This window comes from Oncorhynchus tshawytscha, linkage group LG02, assembly GCF_018296145.1.
Source record: "Oncorhynchus tshawytscha isolate Ot180627B linkage group LG02, Otsh_v2.0, whole genome shotgun sequence".
NCBI lineage: Eukaryota > Metazoa > Chordata > Actinopteri > Salmoniformes > Salmonidae > Oncorhynchus > Oncorhynchus tshawytscha.
In genome coordinates, this window is record NC_056430.1 from 65,988,857 (window position 1) to 66,010,745 (window position 21,889).

At 43.8% G+C, this 21,889-nt stretch overlaps 3 protein-coding genes across 5 annotated transcripts; 1 reads left to right on the top strand and 2 right to left on the bottom strand.

Moving 5' to 3' along the window:
* Nucleotides 1-3,006: 3,006 nt before the first annotated feature.
* On the top strand, nt 3,007-5,810 carry LOC112265241 (rho-related GTP-binding protein RhoU-like). Its single transcript, XM_024442369.2, has 3 exons — nt 3,007-3,582; nt 3,886-3,944; nt 4,727-5,810. The coding sequence occupies exons 1-3, from the start codon at nt 3,330-3,332 to the stop codon at nt 5,222-5,224; spliced, it is 810 nt and encodes a 269-aa protein (XP_024298137.1). The 5' UTR covers nt 3,007-3,329; the 3' UTR covers nt 5,225-5,810.
* Nucleotides 5,811-12,882: 7,072 nt separating this feature from the next.
* On the bottom strand, nt 12,883-16,709 carry ccsapa (centriole, cilia and spindle-associated protein a). Of its 3 annotated transcripts, none has more exons than XM_042303081.1 (4): nt 16,515-16,709; nt 15,342-15,748; nt 14,218-14,579; nt 12,883-13,765 (listed from the first exon to the last, which is right to left on the bottom strand). In XM_042303081.1, the coding sequence occupies exons 2-4, from the start codon at nt 15,703-15,705 to the stop codon at nt 13,586-13,588; spliced, it is 906 nt and encodes a 301-aa protein (XP_042159015.1). In that variant the 5' UTR covers nt 15,706-15,748; nt 16,515-16,709; the 3' UTR covers nt 12,883-13,585. The 3 variants fall into 3 exon arrangements, with proteins under 3 accessions (XP_042159015.1, XP_024298142.2, XP_024298140.2); XM_024442374.2 differs by having other exon boundaries at nt 16,508-16,709; XM_024442372.2 differs by having other exon boundaries at nt 16,386-16,515.
* A 950-nt stretch (nt 16,710-17,659) lies between these two features.
* On the bottom strand, nt 17,660-21,828 carry LOC112265243 (actin, alpha skeletal muscle 2). Its single transcript, XM_024442371.2, has 7 exons — nt 21,681-21,828; nt 19,843-19,982; nt 19,199-19,523; nt 18,922-19,083; nt 18,600-18,791; nt 18,319-18,500; nt 17,660-18,182 (listed from the first exon to the last, which is right to left on the bottom strand). Exons 2-7 carry the CDS (start codon nt 19,969-19,971, stop codon nt 18,039-18,041), a joined length of 1,134 nt encoding a protein of 377 aa, XP_024298139.1. The 5' UTR covers nt 19,972-19,982; nt 21,681-21,828; the 3' UTR covers nt 17,660-18,038.
* Nucleotides 21,829-21,889: the final 61 nt, after the last annotated feature.

Sequence of the window (21,889 nt, forward strand, 5' to 3'; positions counted from 1 at the left end):
TGTTTCTGTGTTTGGCCTGATATGGTTCTCAATCAGAGGCAGGTGTTAGTCATTGTCTCTGATTGGGAACCATATTTAGGTAGCCTGTTTGGTGTTGGGTTTTGTGGGTGATTGTTTCCTGTGTTAGTGTTTGTGCCATACAGGACTGGTTTCGGGTTTTCACATTTATTGTTTTGTAGTTTGTTCATGTATAGTTTTTCTTATAAAAAAAACATGAACTTCAACCACGCCGCGTATTGGTCCGCCTCTCCTTCGACACAAGAAATCCGTAACAGAATCACCCACCACAACAGGACCAAGCGGTGTGGTGACAGGCAGCGGCAGCAGGAGCAGCGAAGTATGGACTATACTACTTGGGAGGAAATAGACAGGTGGGCGGTCGACCCAGGGAGTGTGCCGGAGCCTGCCTGGGATTCGCTGGAGCAGTGCGAGGAGGGTTATAGGAGAATGGAGTTGGAGAGACGAGCACGGCGACGCGGACGGAAGCCCGAGAGTCCGCCCCAAAAATTTATTGGGAGGAGGCACACAGAGAGTATGGCAAAGCCAGGTAGGAGACCTGCGCCAACATCCTATGCTTACCGGGGGGCTAGAGAGACCAGGCAGGCACCGTATTATGCTTTGGAGCGCACGGTATCCCCAGTGCGGGTGCATAGCCCAGTGCAGTACATTCCAGCTCTGTGTATCGGCCGGGCTAGAGTGGGCATTGAGCCAAGTGCCATGAAGCCGGCTCTATGCATCTGGTCTCCAGTGCGTCTTCTTGGGCAGGCTTACATGGCACCAGCCTTGCGCATGGTGTCCCCGGTTCGCCTGCATAGCCCAGTGCGGGCTATTCCACCTCGCCGCACTGGCAGGGCGACCAGGAGCATTCAACCAGGTAAGGTTGGGCAGGCTCGGTGCTCAAGAGCTCCAGTGCGCCTGCACGGTCCGGTCTATCCAGTACCACCTCCACGCACCAGCCCTCCGGTGGCAGCTCCCCGCACCAGGCTTCCTGTGCGTGTCCTCGGCCTAGTACCACCAGTGCCAGCACCACGCACCAGGCCTACAGTGCGCTTCGCCTGTCCAGAGCTGCCGGAGCCTTCCTCCTCTCCAGCGCTGCCGGAATCTCCCGCCTGTCCAGCGCTGCCAGAGCCTTCCTCCTCTACAGCGCTGCCGGAGTCTCCCGCCTGTCCAGCGCTGCCAGAGCTGCCAGTCTGCAAGGAACTGCCAGTCTACAAGGAGCTGCCAGTCTGCATGGAGCAGCCAGAGCTGCCAGTCTGCATGGAGCAGCCAGAGCCGCCAGTCTGCATGGAGCAGCCAGAGCCGCCAGTCTGCATGGAGCAGCCAGAGCCGCCAGTCTGCATGGAGCAGCCAGAGCCGCCAGTCTGCATGGAGCAGCCAGAGCCGCCAGTCAGCATGGAGCAGCCAGAGCCGCCAGTCAGCATGGAGCAGCCAGAGCCGCCAGTCAGCATGGAGCAGCCAGAGCCGCCAGTCAGCATGGAGCAGCCAGAGCCGCCAGTCTGCATGGAGCAGCCAGAGCCGCCAGTCTGCATGGAGCAGCCAGAGCCGCCAGTCTGCATGGAGCAGCCAGAGCCGCCAGTCAGCATGGAGCAGCCAGAGCCGCCAGTCAGCATGGAGCAGCCAGAGCCGCCAGTCAGCATGGAGCAGCCAGAGCCGCCAGTCAGCATGGAGCAGCCAGAGCCGCCAGTCTGCATGGAGCAGCCAGAGCCGCCAGTCCTCATGGAGCAGCCAGAGCCACCAGTCAGCCAGGATCTGCCAGAACCGCCATTCAGCCAGGATCTGCCAGAGTCGTCAGCCAGTACGGAGCTGCCCCTCTGTCCCGAGCTACCCCTCTGTCCCGAGCTGCCCCTCTGTCCCGAGCTGCCCCTCTGTCCCGAGCTGCCCCTCTGTCCCGAGCTGCCCCTCAGTTCTGTGGGGTCATTTAGAAGGGTCGCCGTGGTTAGGAGGCCACGGAAGCAGACAATGTGGCGGACTAAGACTATGGTGAAGTGGGGGCCACGTCCAGCACCAGAGCCGCCACTGCGGACAGATGCCCACCCTGACCATAGTTTGCTTTGTATGTTTCTATGTTTTGTTTGGTCAGGGTGTGATCTGAGTGGGCATTCTATGTTGTGTGTCTAGTTTGTCTGTTTCTGTGTTTGGCCTGATATGGTTCTCAATCAGAGGCAGGTGTTAGTCATTGTCTCTGATTGGGAACCATATTTAGGTAGCCTGTTTGATGTTGGGTTTTGTGGGTGATTGTTTCCTTTGTTAGCGTTTGCGCCATACAGGACTGGTTTCGGGTTTTCACATTTATTGTTTTGTAGTTTGTTCATGTATAGTTTTTCTTATTAAAAAAAAACTATAATATAATAGATTGAGAATGGATGTTCTATCTACTATAGTTCTTACGTTACAGGATTTTGTAAAGCAGTATATCATTCCCTGTACTCCCACTTGGTCTCACTCCTCACTGTACACCCTGTTTCACTGTTGCTCTGTGCATACTCACTCCCACTCACTTCTGCTGTGGCTCTACATGCAGTTTTCTGTTAATTAAGAAATATGTTCAACTTTGAATAGCATATAAATAGTCTAGTGATAGAAATCCAATGTTTCTATCAATTCTACAGCTAATACTCCAGTCATGATTTCACATCCCTGCCATTCTGCTAGGCCTAAGGTCTACCAAGAGGCACTATGTTGTAGTATGCCTGTGTCAGGGTTAAAACTGATGTGGGAGTCCTCATCTACTCCATGTAAGGATAATGCAACTTTGTTAGACTGGGCTACAAATTCTTCTTATGTTGTTGCTAAAATTGAACGAAAAAATAAAACCAATTAACATTCAGTGTACCCTATCCTTAAAAAAATAGATGACCAATGTAGGTCTACACGTTTGTTTTAGATATTCACCATATTTACTTGTGTAAATGACAAAGTGGATCACATTATTTACTACAGGGGATCAGAGTTTCAAAGGATCTTAGTTTGTTTCACTTTGAAAGCCCTGGGACACGCACCGCACCTCATGTGGCGCGCAGTAATCCTCTTACAACCATTAACACACCAGATGCAGATGATGCCAATCAATAGACCATGCGGCGTGGAGAAATTTAACGGCAGTCTTGCGTTTACAGTATGCTTCACGAGTTCAGTTGTAGTTTACCTGGATTATTATTTCTCTAAATTTCTATGATTTACTGACAGAAACGGACAGTCAGGTGCGTGCTGGTTCTATCAATTTTGGGAAGGGAACCAACATATGGGATATCAAGGTGCAGAGACCCAGACGGCTCTGGCATTATTGAAGCGTTATTCCCCGTGGATTAGGCCAGTTATTCGACGGCAAAATGCTTCCTCAAGATATAAGAGTGCAGAAACCCCGTCGGATCTCGGATTCGGCTCCACCGGTACCACCACGGCGTGGCAAGAACAGAGACGTTCCTCTTTCAACGCGTGGGCGGTCGGGCTCCGTACCTGAGCGCAAGGTGAACTGCGTCCTCGTCGGAGATGGAGCGGTGGGGAAGACAAGTCTTATCGTCAGCTACACCACAAATGGTTATCCGACAGAATACATTCCAACAGCTTTCGACAACTTTGCAGGTCATTTATGAGAGAAATCAGAAAAATCACGTTGAGTTATTGTTAATTTGACCGCTTTTGTCACAGGTTTTACTCATGAATTGATTTATCCACATGTTGCATTTTATAAATGTTTTCTTGTTTTTGTTTGTTGCTTTTGTGTGTTCTTTTAGATCTCTCTGAATCAGTAATAGGTTACTATTTTATATACTTTGATTGTGTAAACGTCACCGATGCATAGTGCTATGACAGGTAGGCATTGAACAAAATTCTAAATGCTGTCACCATCAATAACAAATCTGTGTACCATCTTCTTCTTCTCAGCTATGGTTGTGGTGGACGGAAAACCTGTGAGACTGCAACTCTGTGATATGGCTGGCCAGGTGAGTCAAAGTTGTTTTTGAATCCAACACTAAATGAGTGTTAGTAACCTATAGACACATTAACCAGGATATTCTATTGTAAGTGGTAGAGCTAACACATTATTCTTTCTACACATGCTCTGCTCAAAATGAGAGAAATGGGGGATGGAGGATGACACTATTAATGTAAGCCATTCTCTATCAGTGGTCAGTAGTTTGTTTAGGTTCCACAGCTTCACTTATCCCAACATAGGTTGCCTCCACATTCTACCGGTGTCTTGGTATCCCCCTGTAGGGATTCCCCTGCACATCCTCCCCTCTCTGATCCTGTGTCAGTAGTTACACCCCTGGCAGAATATCTCTCATAGTCGTTGCCTCCCCTCCCCCTTGATCATCAGACTTATATCGCCCCCTGTAGGAGGTTCCTGCCCATGCCCCCAGAATCGATACCTTCTTTTGTCCCCTCTGCCTATCTGTGCTTTATCGCCCCCTTTTGGACGACTCTCACAGACCTTGCTCTTCCTGACTCATGCCCAATTCCAAATCAACTCTTCCCCTACTCCTTAATAGGCACCTTTGTAGATCTGAAAGGATTGGATATGTGTAATAATCAAAATGCCCTGAACTCAGAGAGGGAAATGGAAGTATTAGTGGACCATATTGCTAACCATACAGTAGTTTTTTTCAGAATCAGACCTACATGGTATGCTGTAAGGTCAGGGCAAAATAATCAATTTGGGATTGGGTATCTCTGACCCTACCACTTCCTCAACTTGAGACTTTTCCCTTTCTGTCTCCTATAGGACGAGCTGGACCGGATCCGCCCTCTATGCTACCACAATGCCGATGTCTTCCTGCTCTGCTACAGTGTGGTGCGCCCCTCCTCCTTCCGCAACGCCACCGACCGCTGGGCGCCCGAGATTCGCCATCACTGCCCCGGGGCACCCATGGTCCTGGTGGGAACCCAGCTGGACCTGAGGGAAGACGTCCAGGTGCTGGTCCAGCTGGCCAGGAATCAGGAGCGGCCTGTGAGCACCGAGGAGGCCCAGCAGCTGGCGAAGGATATCGGGGCCGTGTCCTTCGTAGAGTGCTCGGGTCTGACCCAGAAGAATCTGAAGGAGGTGTTTGACCAGGCCATCTTGGCCAGCATCCAGCCAGTGGAGAACGTTCAGCAGCTCCAGCAGAGGCAGAGCCTGAGGAAGAAGACCCCGGATAAGATCAAGAGTCTCTCTGAGACTTGGTGGAAGAAGCTGAGCTGTGTTGTTGTGGCAGGAGAGTGTGTGGGAGGAGAGTTTGATTGAACCCCCAAGCAGCTGTTTAGGATTTGACATTTTTCTAAGCTTGTGTTTAGTCTTTAGTTTTTTTCACTCCATATATAATATCACTCAGGAAAACAGACCTGGATCAATAATATGTTGGAAAATTTAAATGTATTATCCAAAGACTTATTTCATATCTAAATAGGGGAAGCACTAGAAAGAATGATCATTGCTGGCAAGATAATGAATGAAATGCAGAGTTTCAGCGTTTGTGATACTTTATGTTGACTACGGGTAGGACACGATTTTGTGTTCCAAGGCCATGACGAGGGCACAACAAGTCTGAATTGATTTGAATTAGCAAATCCAGTAGCTGGGGAGACTACTAATGAAATGACTGACTTCACAATGATCTCTGTGTCATTCTGTGAAACCCCCATCAAGTGTCAAAGGTCACCATTGGAGAATGTTGTGGAGGATTACGAGAAACCAGCCAATAGCAACTGTAACGCCAAACCATAAACTTACTTTGTGTTCGCCATTTTGACAAAGTCTCTCAATGTTATTTATTAACCTATATCAGATCATGTACAGTGGGGCAAAAAAGTATTTAGTCAGCCAACAATTGTGCAAGTTCTCCCACTTAAAAAGATGAGGCCTATAATTTTCATCATAGGTATACTTCAACTATGACAGACAAAATGAGAAAAAAAATCCAGAAAATCACATTGTAGGATTTTTAATAAATTTATTTGCAAATTATGGTGCAAAATAAGTATTTGGTCACCTACAAACAAGCAAGATTTCTGGCTCTCACAGACCTGTAACTTCTTCTTTAAGAGGCTCCTCTGTCCTCCACTTGTTACCTGTATTAATGGCACCTGTTTGAACTTGTTATCAGTATAAAAGACACCTGTCCACAACCTCAAACAGTCACACTCCAAACTCCACTATGGCCAAGACCAAAGAGCTGTCAAAGGACACCAGAAACAAAATTGTAGACCTGCACCAGGCTGGGAAGACTGAATCTGCAATAGGTAAGCAGCTTGGTTTGAAGAAATCAACTGTGGGAGCAATTATTAGGAAATGGAAGACATACAAGACCACTGATAATCTCCCTCGATCTGGGGCTCCACACAAGATCTCACCCTGTGGGGTCAAAATGATCACAAGAACGGTGAGCAAAAATCCCAGAACCACACGGGGGGACCTAGTGAATGACCTGCAGAGAGCTGGGACCAAAGTAACAAAGCCTACCATCAGTAACACACTCCGCCACCAGGGACTCATCCTGCAGTGCCAGACGTGTCACCCTGCTTAAGCCAGTACATGTCCAGGCCTGTCTGAAGTTTGCTAGAGAGCATTTGGATGATCCAGAAGAAGATTGGGAGAATGTCATATGGTCAGATGAAACCAAATTAGAACTTTTTGGTAAAAACTCAACTTGTCGTGTTTGGAGGACAAAGAATGCTGAGTTGCATCCAAAGAACACCATACCTACTGTGAAGCATGGGGGTGGAAACATCATGCTTTGGGGCTGTTTTTCTGCAAAGGGACCAGGACGACTGATCCATGTAAAGGAAGGAGTGAATGGGGCCATGTATCGTGAGATTGAGTGAAAACCTCCTTCCATCAGCAAGGGCATTGAAGATGAATAGTGGCTGGGTCTTTCAGCATGCCAATGATCTCAAACACACCGCCCGAGCAACGAAGGAGTGGCTTCGTAAGAAGCATTTCAAGGTCCTGGAGTGGCCTAGCCAGTCTCCAGATCTCAACCCCATAGAAAATCTTTGGAGGGAGTTGAAAGTCCGTGTTGCCCAGCAACAGCCCCAAAACATCACTGCTCTAGAGGAGATCTGCATGGAGGAATGGGCCAAAATACCAGCAACAGTGTGTGAAAACCTTGTGAAGACTTACAGAAACATTTTACCTCTGTCATTCCCAACAAAGGGTATATAACAAAGTATTGAGAAACTTTTGTTATTGACCAAATACTTATTTCCACCATAATTTGCAAATCAATTCATTAAAAATCCTACAATGTGATTTTCTGGATTTTTCTCATTGTCTGTCATAGTTGAAGTGTACCTATGATGAAAATTACAGGCCTCTCTCATCTTTTTAAGTGGGAGAACTTGCACAATTGGTGACTGACTAAATACTTTTTTGCCCCACTGTACAATGATCGCTCTTTCAAGTTCAAGTAGTTCCTGTATCAGTTGTTGACATTACTGGACATCCCAACCAAACACAGCTAAAGGATACTGTAGTTTCCCAGTCAGATTGACTCTAATCTGACTCTAATCTGCAGATCAATTGGTATGGCTTTCCTCCCTGATCCCTGGTCAGGTCTGTCGTGGTGATGAATCGTAGTGGTTCTCTGGTGGAGGCCGTACGCAGCTTTCTAATAGAACGAGACAGGACCACCTGGATTGGATTAGCTGGGCATATGGTGGCTGACCCAGTCCCCTGAGTGCCATCACACTTTAGCCCTGCTCTGATGTCAACCAAGACCGTCTGCCTAGGAAGACTAAGCAAGACTCAGACCCTGTCCCCTGCTGCTGGAGCTTTACCATAAAGAGAACAGAGATCACTGGGGAACGGGGTTCATATCACTAGAGATGCATTCCAAAGATGCAAGATAAGTTATTTATTATTGTTAATTGGCAAATACTATCTGCAAGTGGAGATATTTCTGAAGCACGCTGAAATAATTTAAATGATTTCAAATAAAGTATGATAATGATAGAAAACATGAAAGCTTTTACTGATTATTGATATAAAGTTAATGATAAGAACACTGATTTTGTCTGGCCCTAGTGATTGCTATCTTGTTTTTTTGTTATAAATTAAATGTTTATTTCTATTTTTTTACATAGTTAATGCCTCCAATATTCTGTAGTACTCTTGATGTTTTATTATTGTACTGTCCCTATTGACTTACTGGGGAGGAGAGGACAGGTGCATGAACTCACTTAATCCTGTCACCAAGATTTGAACAGCTTGAGAAAGTTGACATGCTGGTGTGGTTAATTTGTGAGGCATTTGGCAGGGACAGCTGGCAGCTTCAAATTCCTATTCACTCATCCATTATTTGTCTGTTCCAATGTGTACTCTGTTCCAAATATATCAAATATTCTTTGTTTTCAAAGTTATAAGAAAATCGTATATGTCCATAATATAAAACCTGTTCAATTTTGAGGGAGTTTGTGGAGGGAACCCTGCCATCTTCTGTTGTCGTGACTGACATTCGCTGCCACTAGATGTCCCTAAAGCATTACAAATGCTGAGCTGCAGTTCATGCTCCACAAGCTGCCTAAGGTCAGTGCATCTCTATCACCTCACATCTTATTAGTTTTACAGAGATCTCTTTATTCTGTTTAAAGGTCTGAGTTTAGAGAAGACATTACACAGTGTCTCAGATCTTCATACTATCTGAAATTCAAGACATCAATTCATCATTCAGTTGCCTAATCCGTATAATATAGATATTTACTGTACTGTAGGTCGACAAACCTATTCCTCAACAATGTAGCACAAATACATAGTGGCTCCAAACAGCAGACTTTATAGTATTCTAGATGTACTATTGAGTGCCTCTGCCTAGAAGCAACAGGCTGTTTTTAGAGGACCTGGCTGCTCTGGCAAAGGGGGATATTTTCATCCCCCCTCTTAGCTGTGCTCATCAACTGGGCATATTAGCTCTGACTAGCATTAAAGACCTAAGTCAAAGACCACAGCTCTGGCTCTGTTCTGACCTCCTGTGGCTCAGCGGCTCCACTCAAAGCAACCACTGCATTTATGGACAGACACAACTCACTGTTGTTGACACAGCAATTCTCCCTCTAATTTACCCAGCTTCGACCATTCAAGCTATTTCATACTGCTGCACCACTACCACTCCCCCACTTTATCCCAAAGCCCACCACTTTTTCCAAAACACGTTTTTCAGACACTGTCAATTAGGGAGGGGTCCTTCTCTGCTGGCAAAGGAACATGTGGGCGGCTATATTTAACACCCAAAGCCTCCCCCCTTCAGTCCCAGGCGGCTGGTGGTGTTCCTGAAGGCACCTATTTTGGCCCTATTGGGTTTTGAAATGCCAGGTGGCTTTAAATAGAGTGAGAAGATGTCTGGGGGGTGGAATTCTCAAGTAGAATGTGCTTGAATAGACTTTGGCTCTGATTGAAGGACTCACTGCTGTATGCAGTTGCTTGTCACTGTCAGTTTTACTTTGTAATTCATGTATTACTGTGTTAACAGGGATTGGATTTGATTGACTTCAGACACTCACACGCACATACAGGAAAAGATAGCCACACATAAAGATTTAAGGAAGTGTTTGTCTCTTTTAAACAATCAGAAGAGAACCATCACACTCTCCCAAAACCTGCAGATTCAATTTGTTTGTCTCTTTTAAACACCCATGTGCGAGCACACACATACACACCCTGTCGCTCTCCATCAGCTGCCGGAGGTGGGTATGTGACAGGTTGGTATTTATAGCCAGTGCTAAACCCTTTGTCAGGAGATCTGCATACTAAGAGGCCCTTTGTCTGAACCTAATGATGTATTATGTACCTGGAATTCACTCATCATACATAACATCTGAAATGTCCTGTCTAGTCTGTCATTGTGTCAGGCTGAGGACTTAATACAACAGCTTTGTAAGCGCTGTGGTGGTCACCTCACTGGGATCATACAGTACTCCGTATCTTACACTGGGACACATGGGTCATAGAGGGCGATAACGTCAGAAGTATTCTAGAGGGAGAATATGATCTGGTATGTGATTCTAACGTTTCACTGAACCTTTCCATTACCATAGAATGCAGATGACCTTCCCGAACAAGAAGTCATTTAACTAAAAGAGAAAAGTGACATAATGGAGTGTCTCAGAATATCACAATACCTCACTAACAAATCAATATGGTAGTAATTTGAGTACTTGTTTTGACTAAAACAAGTAGTTATATATTTCTCACATTGATGGAGGTTGGTGGGACTATCCATAGATTATCCATAGTAGCAGGATACTATCCATAGATTATCCATAGTAGCAGGATACTATCCATAGATTATCCATAATAGCAGGATACTATCCATAGATTATCCATAGTAGCAGGATACTATCCATAGATTATCCATAGAGCAGGATACTATCCATAGATTATCCATAGTAGCAGGATACTATCCATAGATTAGCCATAGTAGCAGGATACTATCCATAGATTACTTACTGTACTCTACTCTTAACCCTGGTGCCAATGCTGGACAGTGACATCAGACAGACCTCAGAGCAGCAGTGTAGAAAGGGCTTTAGGTTGAAATATCCTAAATTAGGAGTGAAATCATGTTTAATATCACTGGTATTAATTGATCAAATGGTGTCCTTATGGGTCATAGGGGTCATGCAAAAACATCACAGTGTTGTTGTTTATTAAAATGCCCAAATAAACATTAAAAAAAAGCAAACAACTCAAATATGCAAATATGATTTTAATTCACAGTAATGTTTCAAAGTGGATGAAAATATATATCATTGTGCATGTTTTCAAATACAAATACAGTGAAAAAATGTAAACATCTGTTGAAATAAAACACAAACATAGTTATATATACTATTGTATGATACACATATCACTTTTGGTCAAATAAATATCTCATGCAAATCAAATCCACACATAAAAATAACTCAAATCTTTGTTCAGAGAGCTCAAACAATTAATATCCTATATAAAACAATCAATTTAGTTTTGAATCAGTGTGTTCCAAACCCCTGAAACAGTACATCACATTTCCTACATTGTAGTTACAGTAAGACTATAGACAAATCATTAGTGTCTTATTCCTTCCTGAGAGATGGTTCTTAGAATGAACATATTCATAAAGGAATGTTGTAGAGGACAATGAATACACAAACACTAGTCAAACCTGTCTGTGATATAAGCAGCCAGCTCTTCAGTTTTCATGACTTGGTCATAACCTGACATTAAATCCTATAACTCCTTATAAATAATGCAGTGTTAAAGTAAAGAATGACTCGGTTGTTTTGCCAATCCATGATGACATAGGAGGGAAGTGTCACATGACCACCAATGGAATCTTTGACCACTCTGAATAAAGATGACCGTAAGATAATGCCAGTCTAATCTTCTTAACAGTGAGCTCTCTCTGCCCATACAACCACAGCCAATCACACACACTAAAAACTCCCCTCTGGCAGACACAAGGGAAGTCTCATCAGATTGTACACGCATAAGTCAATTAAAGCCACACCCATTTCAACACTCCAAAAAACTGCTGGTGTCCAACAAGGTTCCCGGTGAGACGGTCTGGAAACGTCATTCCAACGTTCTCTCAAGGAACCATTCCTAAACTAAGATTTGGTGAAAGTGAAATGTAAAAGTGTACATTATACGTAAAAACATTCTGAGTGAATAGCACTATGAATAAGCATTGTAAAAAATAGGAAAAGTATGTAAACTGAGCATTATTCACAACCCACAAGAATTAAGATTTCAAATACAACACTTCATTTCTGTCAAAATAGCCCTCCATTTAAATTACAGATACAGAACTTGGTACTGACATCACAATTCAGTATGAATAACCAATCAAATAAGTAAATCTACGAAAACCGGTCAAAGACAATGGTGATGGTGAGTGACATACTCTAAAAAGCGTATTTGGTAATGTAGCACAGAAGGGCATTTCTTTACCACGTTACATTGCAATTTCAGCCTGTCTACTACAATACTGAGGCGGTGAGTATTTGTGATTGTAAAATATATAGTGGGCGAAGCTGCCAAGATGTAGCCTCGTAGGAACCATCCTGATCTAGCGAGCTCACATTCTGTATCCTTGTTCAGCGAAACAGAATGTGAGCTCGCGAGATCAGGATGGTTCGTACGAGGCATAGCCAAGATGTAAAGAGAAAAAACATACAGGTGTGAGCGCAATAACTATGTCATACAATGTCTAACGGTATCTTTCTTTACAACAACTTTACAACAATATCCATGGTACTACTGATAAGAGCTTTAATGAAATATGAATAAAAACAATCCTCTGGAATGCATTCTAGATTTAGATTGAAATTTGCAACATAATACAATAAAGCTAATGCAGAGGATATTAGCCTGCTAGCAGTTTCTTTCTCTGCAGCTCTATGCCACAACCCCTTGGCTATGGCTTTTAGTCGTTTGAAAATACTGTAATATCTAAAACAAAGAATTGTTTGGTCCTTTCATCTAGCTCAGGGGTTTTCAACCTTGCGCCCAAGTGGTGCAGTGGTCTAAGGCACTGCATCTCAGTGCAAGAGGTGTCACTACAGTCCCTGGTTCAAATTCAGGCTGTGTCACATCTGGCCGTGACTGTGAGTCCCAGAGGGCGGCGCACAATTGGCCCGGCGTCTGGGTTTGGTGGGGTAGGCCGTCATTGTAAATAACAATTTGTTCTTAACTTACTTGCCTAGTTAAATAAAAAATAATTCTTCCCCAGGTACCCCCCCATCATACACTTGCGACCCCCATCATACGCCCCCTGCAAATGTCTTGTAAACTTATCATAGCCTGAATAGCTAGAAAGGTAACATTTTTAAAAATGCTTTGATAGGGCCATTATTTCCATTATAAAAGGGGAGTGTCCAAGACAAGAAAGGTAACTCCAAAGGGGGTGAATTTCACAAAAATGAAGTATGCAAGTCAGATACTCCAGTGACTGTAATTAGCTCCAATGAGTGTAATTAGCTCCAATGAGTGTAATTAGCTTCAATGAGTGTAATTAGCTCCAATGAGTGTAATTAGCTCCAATGAGTGTAACTAGCTCAATATTAGGAATAGAGAAATAAAGTTAAAAAGAAAAATATTCTCCTCTTTTCTACTGTAGCTTTTTGTATATATATTATTGCGGACCCCCTGCAGTACTCCCGGTTGAATACCCCTGATCTAACTTTTGGATTTTATAGCCTGAAATGACATAAGCAACACAGAATGTCAAAAACTCCACCAAACTAAAGCGAAGTGTGAAGACCATCATCATGCTTGGAATGTCTAATAATATAGTATAAATCATACTCTGTGGTCAGCAGCATAAACATGTACAAACCAGTCTAATTTCTAGAAGCATAACTACATATCTTGCAATATTCTACTATGATTGTGTCATCCCTTGTGGAAGAAAAGTGGCATATCGTCAACTCAGCGATCAACTTAACAAATCAACCATACATTATGATTAGGGACCTGAGTTCTTCCTTGTCAGGTTACGTGGCCTCAGGGCCCTAATTGGTGTCTAAACCAATCCAATTATTTGGTTCTGTTAACCAATCCTCAATAAGGAAACATGGTGTTAAAAATAGAAAGGTCGACAGGTGGTGGAGGAACACCCATGATCCTTGTGCTCTACCTCAACCGGGCAGAGAAGCAGCGCATGTACTCGGTCATCCAACGGTCATCCACCACGGCCAACTCCGACCGCCGTATCTTCTCCAGGTCGGCGGACCGTGCCCTCCTGCGGTCCACGTCCCAACAGCGTTTATCCGACTCCCGTCTGGTCTGGACGCATGCGTCGGATGTGCGACTCTGTGGAGAGAGAGAGGTGCCCGGGAGGTTAGGGAAATGAGATAGGATAGGGGCTCCGCGCTCACCTCCGAAATACATACCACTCTTCTTTTATTGATTGTTTCTGGGGGGAGTGTTGGATGATGAGATACGTTTCTCTGGTATCCTTTCCATGAAGATGTGCCAGAAGACTCAAAATGCCCCCTATTTATTTTCCCTGAAATAACTCAATCTTATTTGCAGAATAGATGTTTGACGCACTGTAAGCATGCATTACATAAGCAACACAGCTTTCATCCAGTATTCCTATAATGTTAGCCTCTTTGATCATTATAGTCTTAGTCTGGCCTAAGAAACCAAATGCAAGTCTGGTACTGAAATAACATCAAATGGAATGAATATCAAACATTTTTCCTAACCTCACATATGCCCAGCTCTCTCTCTCTCACACACACAGTCACACACACTCCTACCTCATTTGTAGACCTCCTAGCAGATGACGCGTGTCTCTCTGCCCAGTCGAGCCGGGGCGGAGGTTGTCTGTTCTCCTTCTCTGTGGTGATGGCTGGGGGCTGGCTCTTTGCTCTGGAGGGCTTCCTGACAGGCGCAGGCTTGATGTCGTCACAGGAACAGTCCCTTTGACATGGTTCTGAGTGAGGGACACGGTGGCGGTGGCGACGTTTAGGCTCAGTCTTCACCGGCTCCTCGTCTGATGATGCCTTGTCTGCTGGTCCCTCATCTGTTGACGTTTCAGCCACTGGACCATGTTGTTCTACTGACCCGTTAACTGTCCCCTCATCTGGTTCGTTTAGGCCCCCGTTCTCTATTACAGACTCTTTGAATGAGCAGAAAGTGATGTAGTTTTATTATACACTATACTGAGAAAAAAAGAAGAAACCCGCACACTGCTCTTGATAGTATCACTGCTCTTTTGTCAAAAGCTCTGACGAAGGTCGTGAGGCCGATACGGAAAGCTTATTAAAGAGCCGTGATACTATCGAGAGTGGTGTGCGGGTTTCTTCTTTTTTCTCATTTTATTCAACTGTTACCATGCACCTGCAAAAAAGATAGCTCAGATGTGCGAGTGCCTTTTGAATTATACACTATACCAAACATTAGGAACACCTTCCTAATATTGAGTTGCACCCCTTTTGCCCTCAGAACAGCCTCAAATCATCGGGGCATGGACTTTACAAGGTGTCGAAAGCGTTCACAGGGATGCTGGCCCGTTCAAAGGCACTTAAATCTTTTGTCTTGCCCATTCCCTCTCTGAATGGCACACATACACAATCCACGTCTCAAATTGTCTCAAGACTTAAAATCCTTCTTTGACCTGTCTTCATTTACACTGATTGAAGTGGATTTAACAAGTGACATCAATAAGGGATCCTAGCGTTCACCCGGATTCACCTGGTGATGATCCATCTATGTGATGGAAAGAGCAGGTGTTCCTAATGTTCTGTACACTCAGTATATAGACCTAACAAGTTAAGACCTTTTTTCTTTATGCATGTTTGTAGCTCAAAAGCATAGTCTTATTACAATAGGATCAACATGCAGGTGTATACAAGTATTTGCAATAGTAGAAGATAGATACCTGTGGGTGGTAGTGCATCCAAGAGTGTAAACTCCTTGGCCTCCAATTCTGGTTCCCCATTCATAGGAGGAGGCTTTGGTTCCGGGCTCTCCCTTGATTCTGACTTCACTGGTGGTGTCAGAAGTTTGATGTCTAAAGGCGCAACTTTGTTCCTCACCTTGGGGGTGGACCGCCCACTGGTGCTGGAGTCTGACCCGGTCGAGGTATCCCACCCCTCCCAGAACCACAGAGGTTTGTGAGCGTGCTCCATCACCCGCCTGGTCAACCTGTACTTCACTGAGTCCTCGTAGCACTTGGAAAATGTCTCCCATTTCGGCTCTTTGAATTTCTTCATGTACTCCGTACGGATTTTCTTAGTCACCATGATTCCTGTTACTGCTTAGGTCCAATTTTGATTAGCTCACAAACTATGGAGGAGAGGAGAAAGATAAGTTTTATTACATACATACCCCTACAATGCAACAGTAACTAGGCCTATGTTTCTATAAGAGTGTAGAATGTGTCATTGCAGACTGCTGGTGACAGTCCCACCACAGATCTGAAGCCTGTAGCAGCCCAGAGCAATCCAATGCACCTGGGCCTTCTAGAATTACCTATCAGCGTTTCCCTCCCTCGAATACAGTAACCCATGCCATCTGATGATTATCTTATAGGCTACCACATAATGCCCATCTGACGCTATAAATATACACCTAATCTATATGTAGTAATAGCATCGTTATTACAATGTTATTTGGCCTAGAATACTATAAGATAATAGATGGGGATAGTGTAGGCCCTATGTAGCCTAGTTATATAGATTATTAAGAGCATTTCCATTCATAAACCAGCCATGGCCTAAATTGTTTCCGAAAGAAATCGTTTTGTGGTTTATCTGCTGTTTCTGTTGCCCAAATGTGGAGCAGCAGAGCCTGCTATTTGATTGAGGCAGACATTGCTGACGCCAATACGGCCGTCTTTATCAAAACACTGTGCACTGGTCTATCGCTACAGAAATGTTATTGTTAGCCCACATAGCAAAAGTAATTTATTACATGTAAATACTTAAAGGCAATAGGGTGACGAAAACATGCACATCTGGTGGCGTAGACGTTTTCTTCTACTTGCGCACTATAGTGGTTGTAAACACGACCAGAACAGGTTATTATCAGTGCATATAAGCTCACCCCTCACCGGACTTCATTATGGAGAATTACAGAACATCATAATTTTCACTTCAAGTATTCCTCCATTATAACAGTCTGTTTGTCGCGCATATTTGGCATTGAATCGTCGTCTGAATATAGCCCTCTCAACCCTGGCATTAAATATATTTCTCCATTAAAAGCTATAGGAAGTGCAATGCGCATGTCCAGACTGCATGGTACTGGCGCGCCTCTCTTCCTAGGATGTATTTTATTCTTAGGCGTGTAATTGCTTCAACAGGTGTGTCATCTTTTTTTTATTTTTTAGAAACAAGTATAGATGTATAATGCAAATTCTGTGTGGGGGGTGTCAGCCTCAAATTAATTGTTTTCAGTTGTGAAATATTAAATGATTAGCCTGCTCATGTGATTTAAAATCAATATCAGTATTGGTATTGCGGTCGAATGGCCAAATGTGGTGACAAAGAAGATCTGCTGTGAGCAAGGGTTTGCTGCGACTACCTCCTTAGTGAAAGAATGCTATGTCATTGTTTAGTATGAATCTAACACAGAAAATAAAATCAATCCCTCAGTTCAATAAATTACATGCAAATGTTTGTTAAATAGTTAGAGAGAATTCGTATTTTAGGCACATTGATAATAGTATTGTAAAATAGAGTTAATATTACGAACGAGGTCTGACTCAATGATTTATATCCTTATATCCATGGGGCGGCAGGGAGGCTAGTGGTTAGAGCGTATCCTCGAGATGACAAGGTAATATGTCGCTCTGCCTCTGAACAAGGCAGTTACCCCACTGTTCCTAGGCCGTCATTGAAAATAAGAATGTGTTCTTAACTGACTTGCCTAGTAAAATAAATCCAGGACATTGTTTGTCTTGTCAGGGACATTTAGAACAATTTCCTTAAACACTTGTTGGCCTACTTGAGCTCATTGTTTGTCCTTCCAGTTCCAGATAGTCATATTGGCCCTTGTTCTTCATAACATTGAAAGGCATCCAAATTGAAAGTGTCTCATACTGTTTAGGCTATTTATGTTGCTATGTGCCAAAAATGAATTAATCTTTACCCTAATGTGTTTTTAATAGTTGCGCATCATAAAACGCACACCAAGGCCTATTTTAAGTGTTGATTGTGTTGTAATGCACCTCAAAATAACAAAATAAAAAACACGTTTGAAAATAGATGGTTTTTATTTCCTATGTGGATCTCTTGATGGTTAGTAGTTGATAATGTTTGGCTGAGTACAGATGGCACGTACTTCTGAGCCAATATCGGGTAACCAGAGAAAACAACGTTGTGGTCTTGCTTGTCACCAAAACAGACTGTGCTCACCAAAAAATACCAAATGATGGACGATCAATAAATAACATTTATGTACATTTTACATTCACATGTTGGTATTTTTCCTCACACGTCGTGATGTTAACGTCATTCTCTCCGTTTTGCTGAGCTTTCGCTGTTACAATGTAACAGTTGTATAAAGTTGTCCCTTGATCGCAAGGCGGTGTGTCGTTGTTTCTTGGATCCTGAGCGAGATGTTGACAATGCATTTAGAAGCACTTGCGGTGGACAATGCTGGGGCCTGCCTCGTCGTATTCCTGCTTGGTGATCCACATAGCCTGGAAAGTGGACAGGGAAGCCAGGATGGAGCCACCGATCCAGACGGAGTATTTACGCTCAGGTGGGGCAATGATCTATGCCAAGTGAGAAAAGCAGTATTAGATACTGGGTACCATAGGTAACACAATGACAATGAAACAATTATGCAGACCAATGGCATCTCTTTTAACTATTTTACTGTGCGTAAAAGTATTGTTTATTTGTAATTACCTTGATCTTCATGGTGCTGGGGGCCAGGGCAGTGATCTCCTTCTGCATACGGTCAGCAATACCAGGGTACATCGTGGTACCGCCGGAAAGCACATTGTTGGCGTACAGGTCCTTACGGATGTCAATGTCGCACTTCATGATGCTGTTGTAGGCAGTCTCATGAATACCAGCGGACTCCATACCTGTGCAGGTATACAAAGATCAATATTAATATTCAACCACTCTTTAGGTCGAATATTTTATGTTGGATTATATTATAGGCCTTAACGGTAAATACCCACCAATGAAGGAAGGCTGGAAGAGGGTCTCTGGGCAACGGAAACGCTCGTTACCGATGGTGATGACCTGACCGTCGGGAAGCTCGTAGCTCTTCTCCAGGGAGGAGGAGGAGGCGGCGGTGGCCATTTCATTCTCGAAGTCCAGGGCGACATAGCACAGCTTCTCCTTAATGTCACGCACGATCTCACGCTCGGCTGAAATGAAACATTTCCGTTAATGCGTAAAATATCCCCGTGCGTCTTGCGCTTTTGTGCGTAAAACGTTCTAATACTTTAAATTGATCAAACAAGCATATCTGTGCAAAAACACAAAGTTCATGCTCACCGGTTGTGACGAAAGAGTAGCCACGCTCGGTCAGGATCTTCATGAGGTAGTCAGTCAGATCGCGACCAGCCAGATCCAGACGCATGATGGCGTGGGGGAGAGCGTAACCCTCATAGATGGGGACGTTGTGGGTCACACCATCACCGGAGTCCAACACAATACCTAAACACAGAAAACACCACAATTCAGTAAAGCAGACAACCCAAACATCAACAACTTGAAATACAAATAACGGGTTGTGTGCGGGGGAAAAAGGCGCGCAGGGGAAAGTTCTTACCGGTGGTACGACCAGAAGCGTACAGGGACAGGACAGCCTGGATGGCCACATACATGGCGGGAACGTTGAAGGTCTCGAACATGATCTGTGTCATCTTCTCTCTGTTGGCCTTGGGGTTCAGGGGGGCCTCAGTGAGCAGGGTGGGGTGCTCCTCGGGGGCAACGCGCAGCTCGTTGTAGAAGGTGTGGTGCCAGATCTTCTCCATGTCGTCCCAGTTAGTGATGATACCATGCTCGATGGGGTACTTCAGGGTCAGGATACCCCTCTTGCTCTGAGCTTCATCTCCTACGTAGGAGTCCTTCTGACCCATACCCACCATCACACCCTGGAAGAGACAGAACAAGCCCATTGAGACACCGATAAGGACATGGCGCACACAACTACTAACAACTACACATTACCATCTAACGGTACACTACACATTGGACTACTAAAACGAAACATCACACCTGACAAATTACACGTTAGCACTAGTAAACTATACCTAAATGCATTTTTTGAACTTTGAATTCGTATATATTTGCCAATATGTGTTTTACGCATATCTTTGTACTTTGGATATCATAGTTGGCTATATCATGAGACAAGGTATGGTGCCTTCATTCACATAACTAGCCATACCTAGGAGTGGTGCTTTTACGTACCTGGTGACGAGGGCGACCGACAATGGATGGGAAGACAGCCCTGGGGGCGTCGTCGCCGGCGAAGCCAGCCTTGACCAGGCCGGAGCCATTGTCGCACACAAGAGCGGTAGTCTCGTCGTCGTCACACATCTTGGTGGGTTCTGAGACAATGTGCAAAAGGAACACACGTTTATCATACAGTATACTGTAAGTAGCCTCTTACTGCAAGATCTCTCACTGACATTACGCACCTATATTCTATGCGTAAAAACAACATTCTGTGCGTAAAAACGATACTTTCAGGTGTATTGCTGATGCATCATGGATGCTCACTTAAGATTATCCACGCGTAACAAATTTTCAAACAGAAAGAATCACATTACACTGAGAGTTGACCAAGACTGCATATTAGGTTGCCTACACCAGTGGTTCCAAAGTGGGGTCCACAATGTATGTTCTTAACCATTAGATTACAGGTGTCAAACTCATTCTACGGAGGGCCGAGTGTCTGCTGGTTTGAAATCCTTCCTTGTACTCGATTGAGGTCACTAATTAGTAAAGAACTCCCCTCAACTGGTTGTCTAGGTCTTAATTAAAATGAGAAAGAAGAAAAAAACAACCTGCCGACACTAGGCCCTCCATGGAATGAGATTGACACCCCTGCATTAGATGCACTACAGTACTCCATCAATTATCCATTTTTTCAACTAAATTATTATTGTATTCCACAAAAATATTGTATTCTCCAATATTTAAGCTTCCTACTGCCTAATTATTTCACTACCCCATGGTCATGCACTGCAGACGTCATAGTAAAACTGCTTGTATACTATTTCTATCGCACTCTAAAGAGTTGTGTTCACGAGTATGACAGAAATAACTTTGGTAACGTTGGTAAACAGTTTATAATAGCAATAAGGCACCTCAGGGGTGTGTGGTATATAGCCAATATACCACAGCTAAGGGCTGTGTCCAGGCACTCCACGTTGCATATTTCATAAGAACAGCCCTTAGCCGTGGTATATTGGCCATATACCACCCCACCTCAGGTCTTATTGCTTATATATGACACTGTAGTCTGACACCGTGGTCTCGGGAATTTTACCAAAGTGATCATGATAACGTTAGACTGCATATTAGACAATGACCACAAACGTTTAAAAAATCGTTCCATGGAGTCATTTTACAATACGAAAACGTTTTATATTAATAAGGATTTCAGGTAATGCACTATAAACCATCATCTGGTTAAATAGATCAACAATCAATACACATTGGGTAACCTATCATATAGGGTAGCCTATAAGCATGTAATGCAGTCGTTCCAGGAACTTTTGATTCAATACAAAGTTGTGGATCTCTTTCTTTCTTGCTCTCTGCTGACATAACAGGTTTTCCAATATCCAGTAGACCAATTCAATATTTTGTCTGACATTATCTTAATATATCAAATGAACTACCAAAATGTCATTTGAAATTTTTTTATCTCAAAGACCAATTATCATTTATCAATTAAATCAACATAATTTTTTACAAAGACGCATTAGCCTACATTATGCAGTTAGACTAATGTATCAAATCAAATTCATTTTCATCCAGTTCTTCTATTATTATAATAATCATTTAACAGCCAGGTGAAATCTGTTTAGTTTACGATAGTAGGCTAAAAGCTAAACTGAGTCGGTTATTGGCTGCCAAGTTTCACGGACTGTCACAATACTGTGTAGATTATCTTTGATTTGTTTAATTCCTTATCCAGAGTCCATGATGCAATGTCCCAGAGAGAAAAAAATACACTCCTCGTATTGACCTCCTCGTGCAGCAGCGTGGTCTAATATTCCACGGGCCCGTTCTCTTACCTGGTTTTCTTTTAGAAGAAGCTCAGTTACAGAACTTTACCACTGCTGGTTCCAGCTAAGGACTGACAGCAACCGCCGTCAACCTTATATACCCGACGCCATCCACCTTTTTTCGTCTCCTGACAACCATTAGGAATGCCCATCTATTCCACAGGAATTCTCCCGACCCATTCATCCATATTTGGTTCTTGGGACGGGTGCGCACTGGA

Excerpts from the sequence above, each read along its gene's own strand:
- LOC112265243 (XM_024442371.2), bottom strand. The coding sequence starts at position 19,971 with ATGTGTGACGACGACGAGACTACCGCTCTTGTGTGCGACAATGGCTCC. Across the intron at positions 19,524-19,842 it reads TCGGTCGCCCTCGTCACCAG|GGTGTGATGGTGGGTATGGG; the intron begins GTACGTAAAAGC and ends TGTCTCTTCCAG. Across the intron at positions 18,183-18,318 it reads CCAGCACCATGAAGATCAAG|ATCATTGCCCCACCTGAGCG; the intron begins GTAATTACAAAT and ends CACTTGGCATAG.
- LOC112265241 (XM_024442369.2), top strand. The coding sequence starts at position 3,330 with ATGCTTCCTCAAGATATAAGAGTGCAGAAACCCCGTCGGATCTCGGAT. Across the intron at positions 3,583-3,885 it reads AGCTTTCGACAACTTTGCAG|CTATGGTTGTGGTGGACGGA; the intron begins GTCATTTATGAG and ends TCTTCTTCTCAG. Across the intron at positions 3,945-4,726 it reads TCTGTGATATGGCTGGCCAG|GACGAGCTGGACCGGATCCG; the intron begins GTGAGTCAAAGT and ends TGTCTCCTATAG.
- ccsapa (XM_042303081.1), bottom strand. The coding sequence starts at position 15,705 with ATGGTGACTAAGAAAATCCGTACGGAGTACATGAAGAAATTCAAAGAG. Across the intron at positions 14,580-15,341 it reads GGATGCACTACCACCCACAG|AGTCTGTAATAGAGAACGGG; the intron begins GTATCTATCTTC and ends GCTCATTCAAAG. Across the intron at positions 13,766-14,217 it reads CTAGGAGGTCTACAAATGAG|AGTCGCACATCCGACGCATG; the intron begins GTAGGAGTGTGT and ends CTCTCTCCACAG.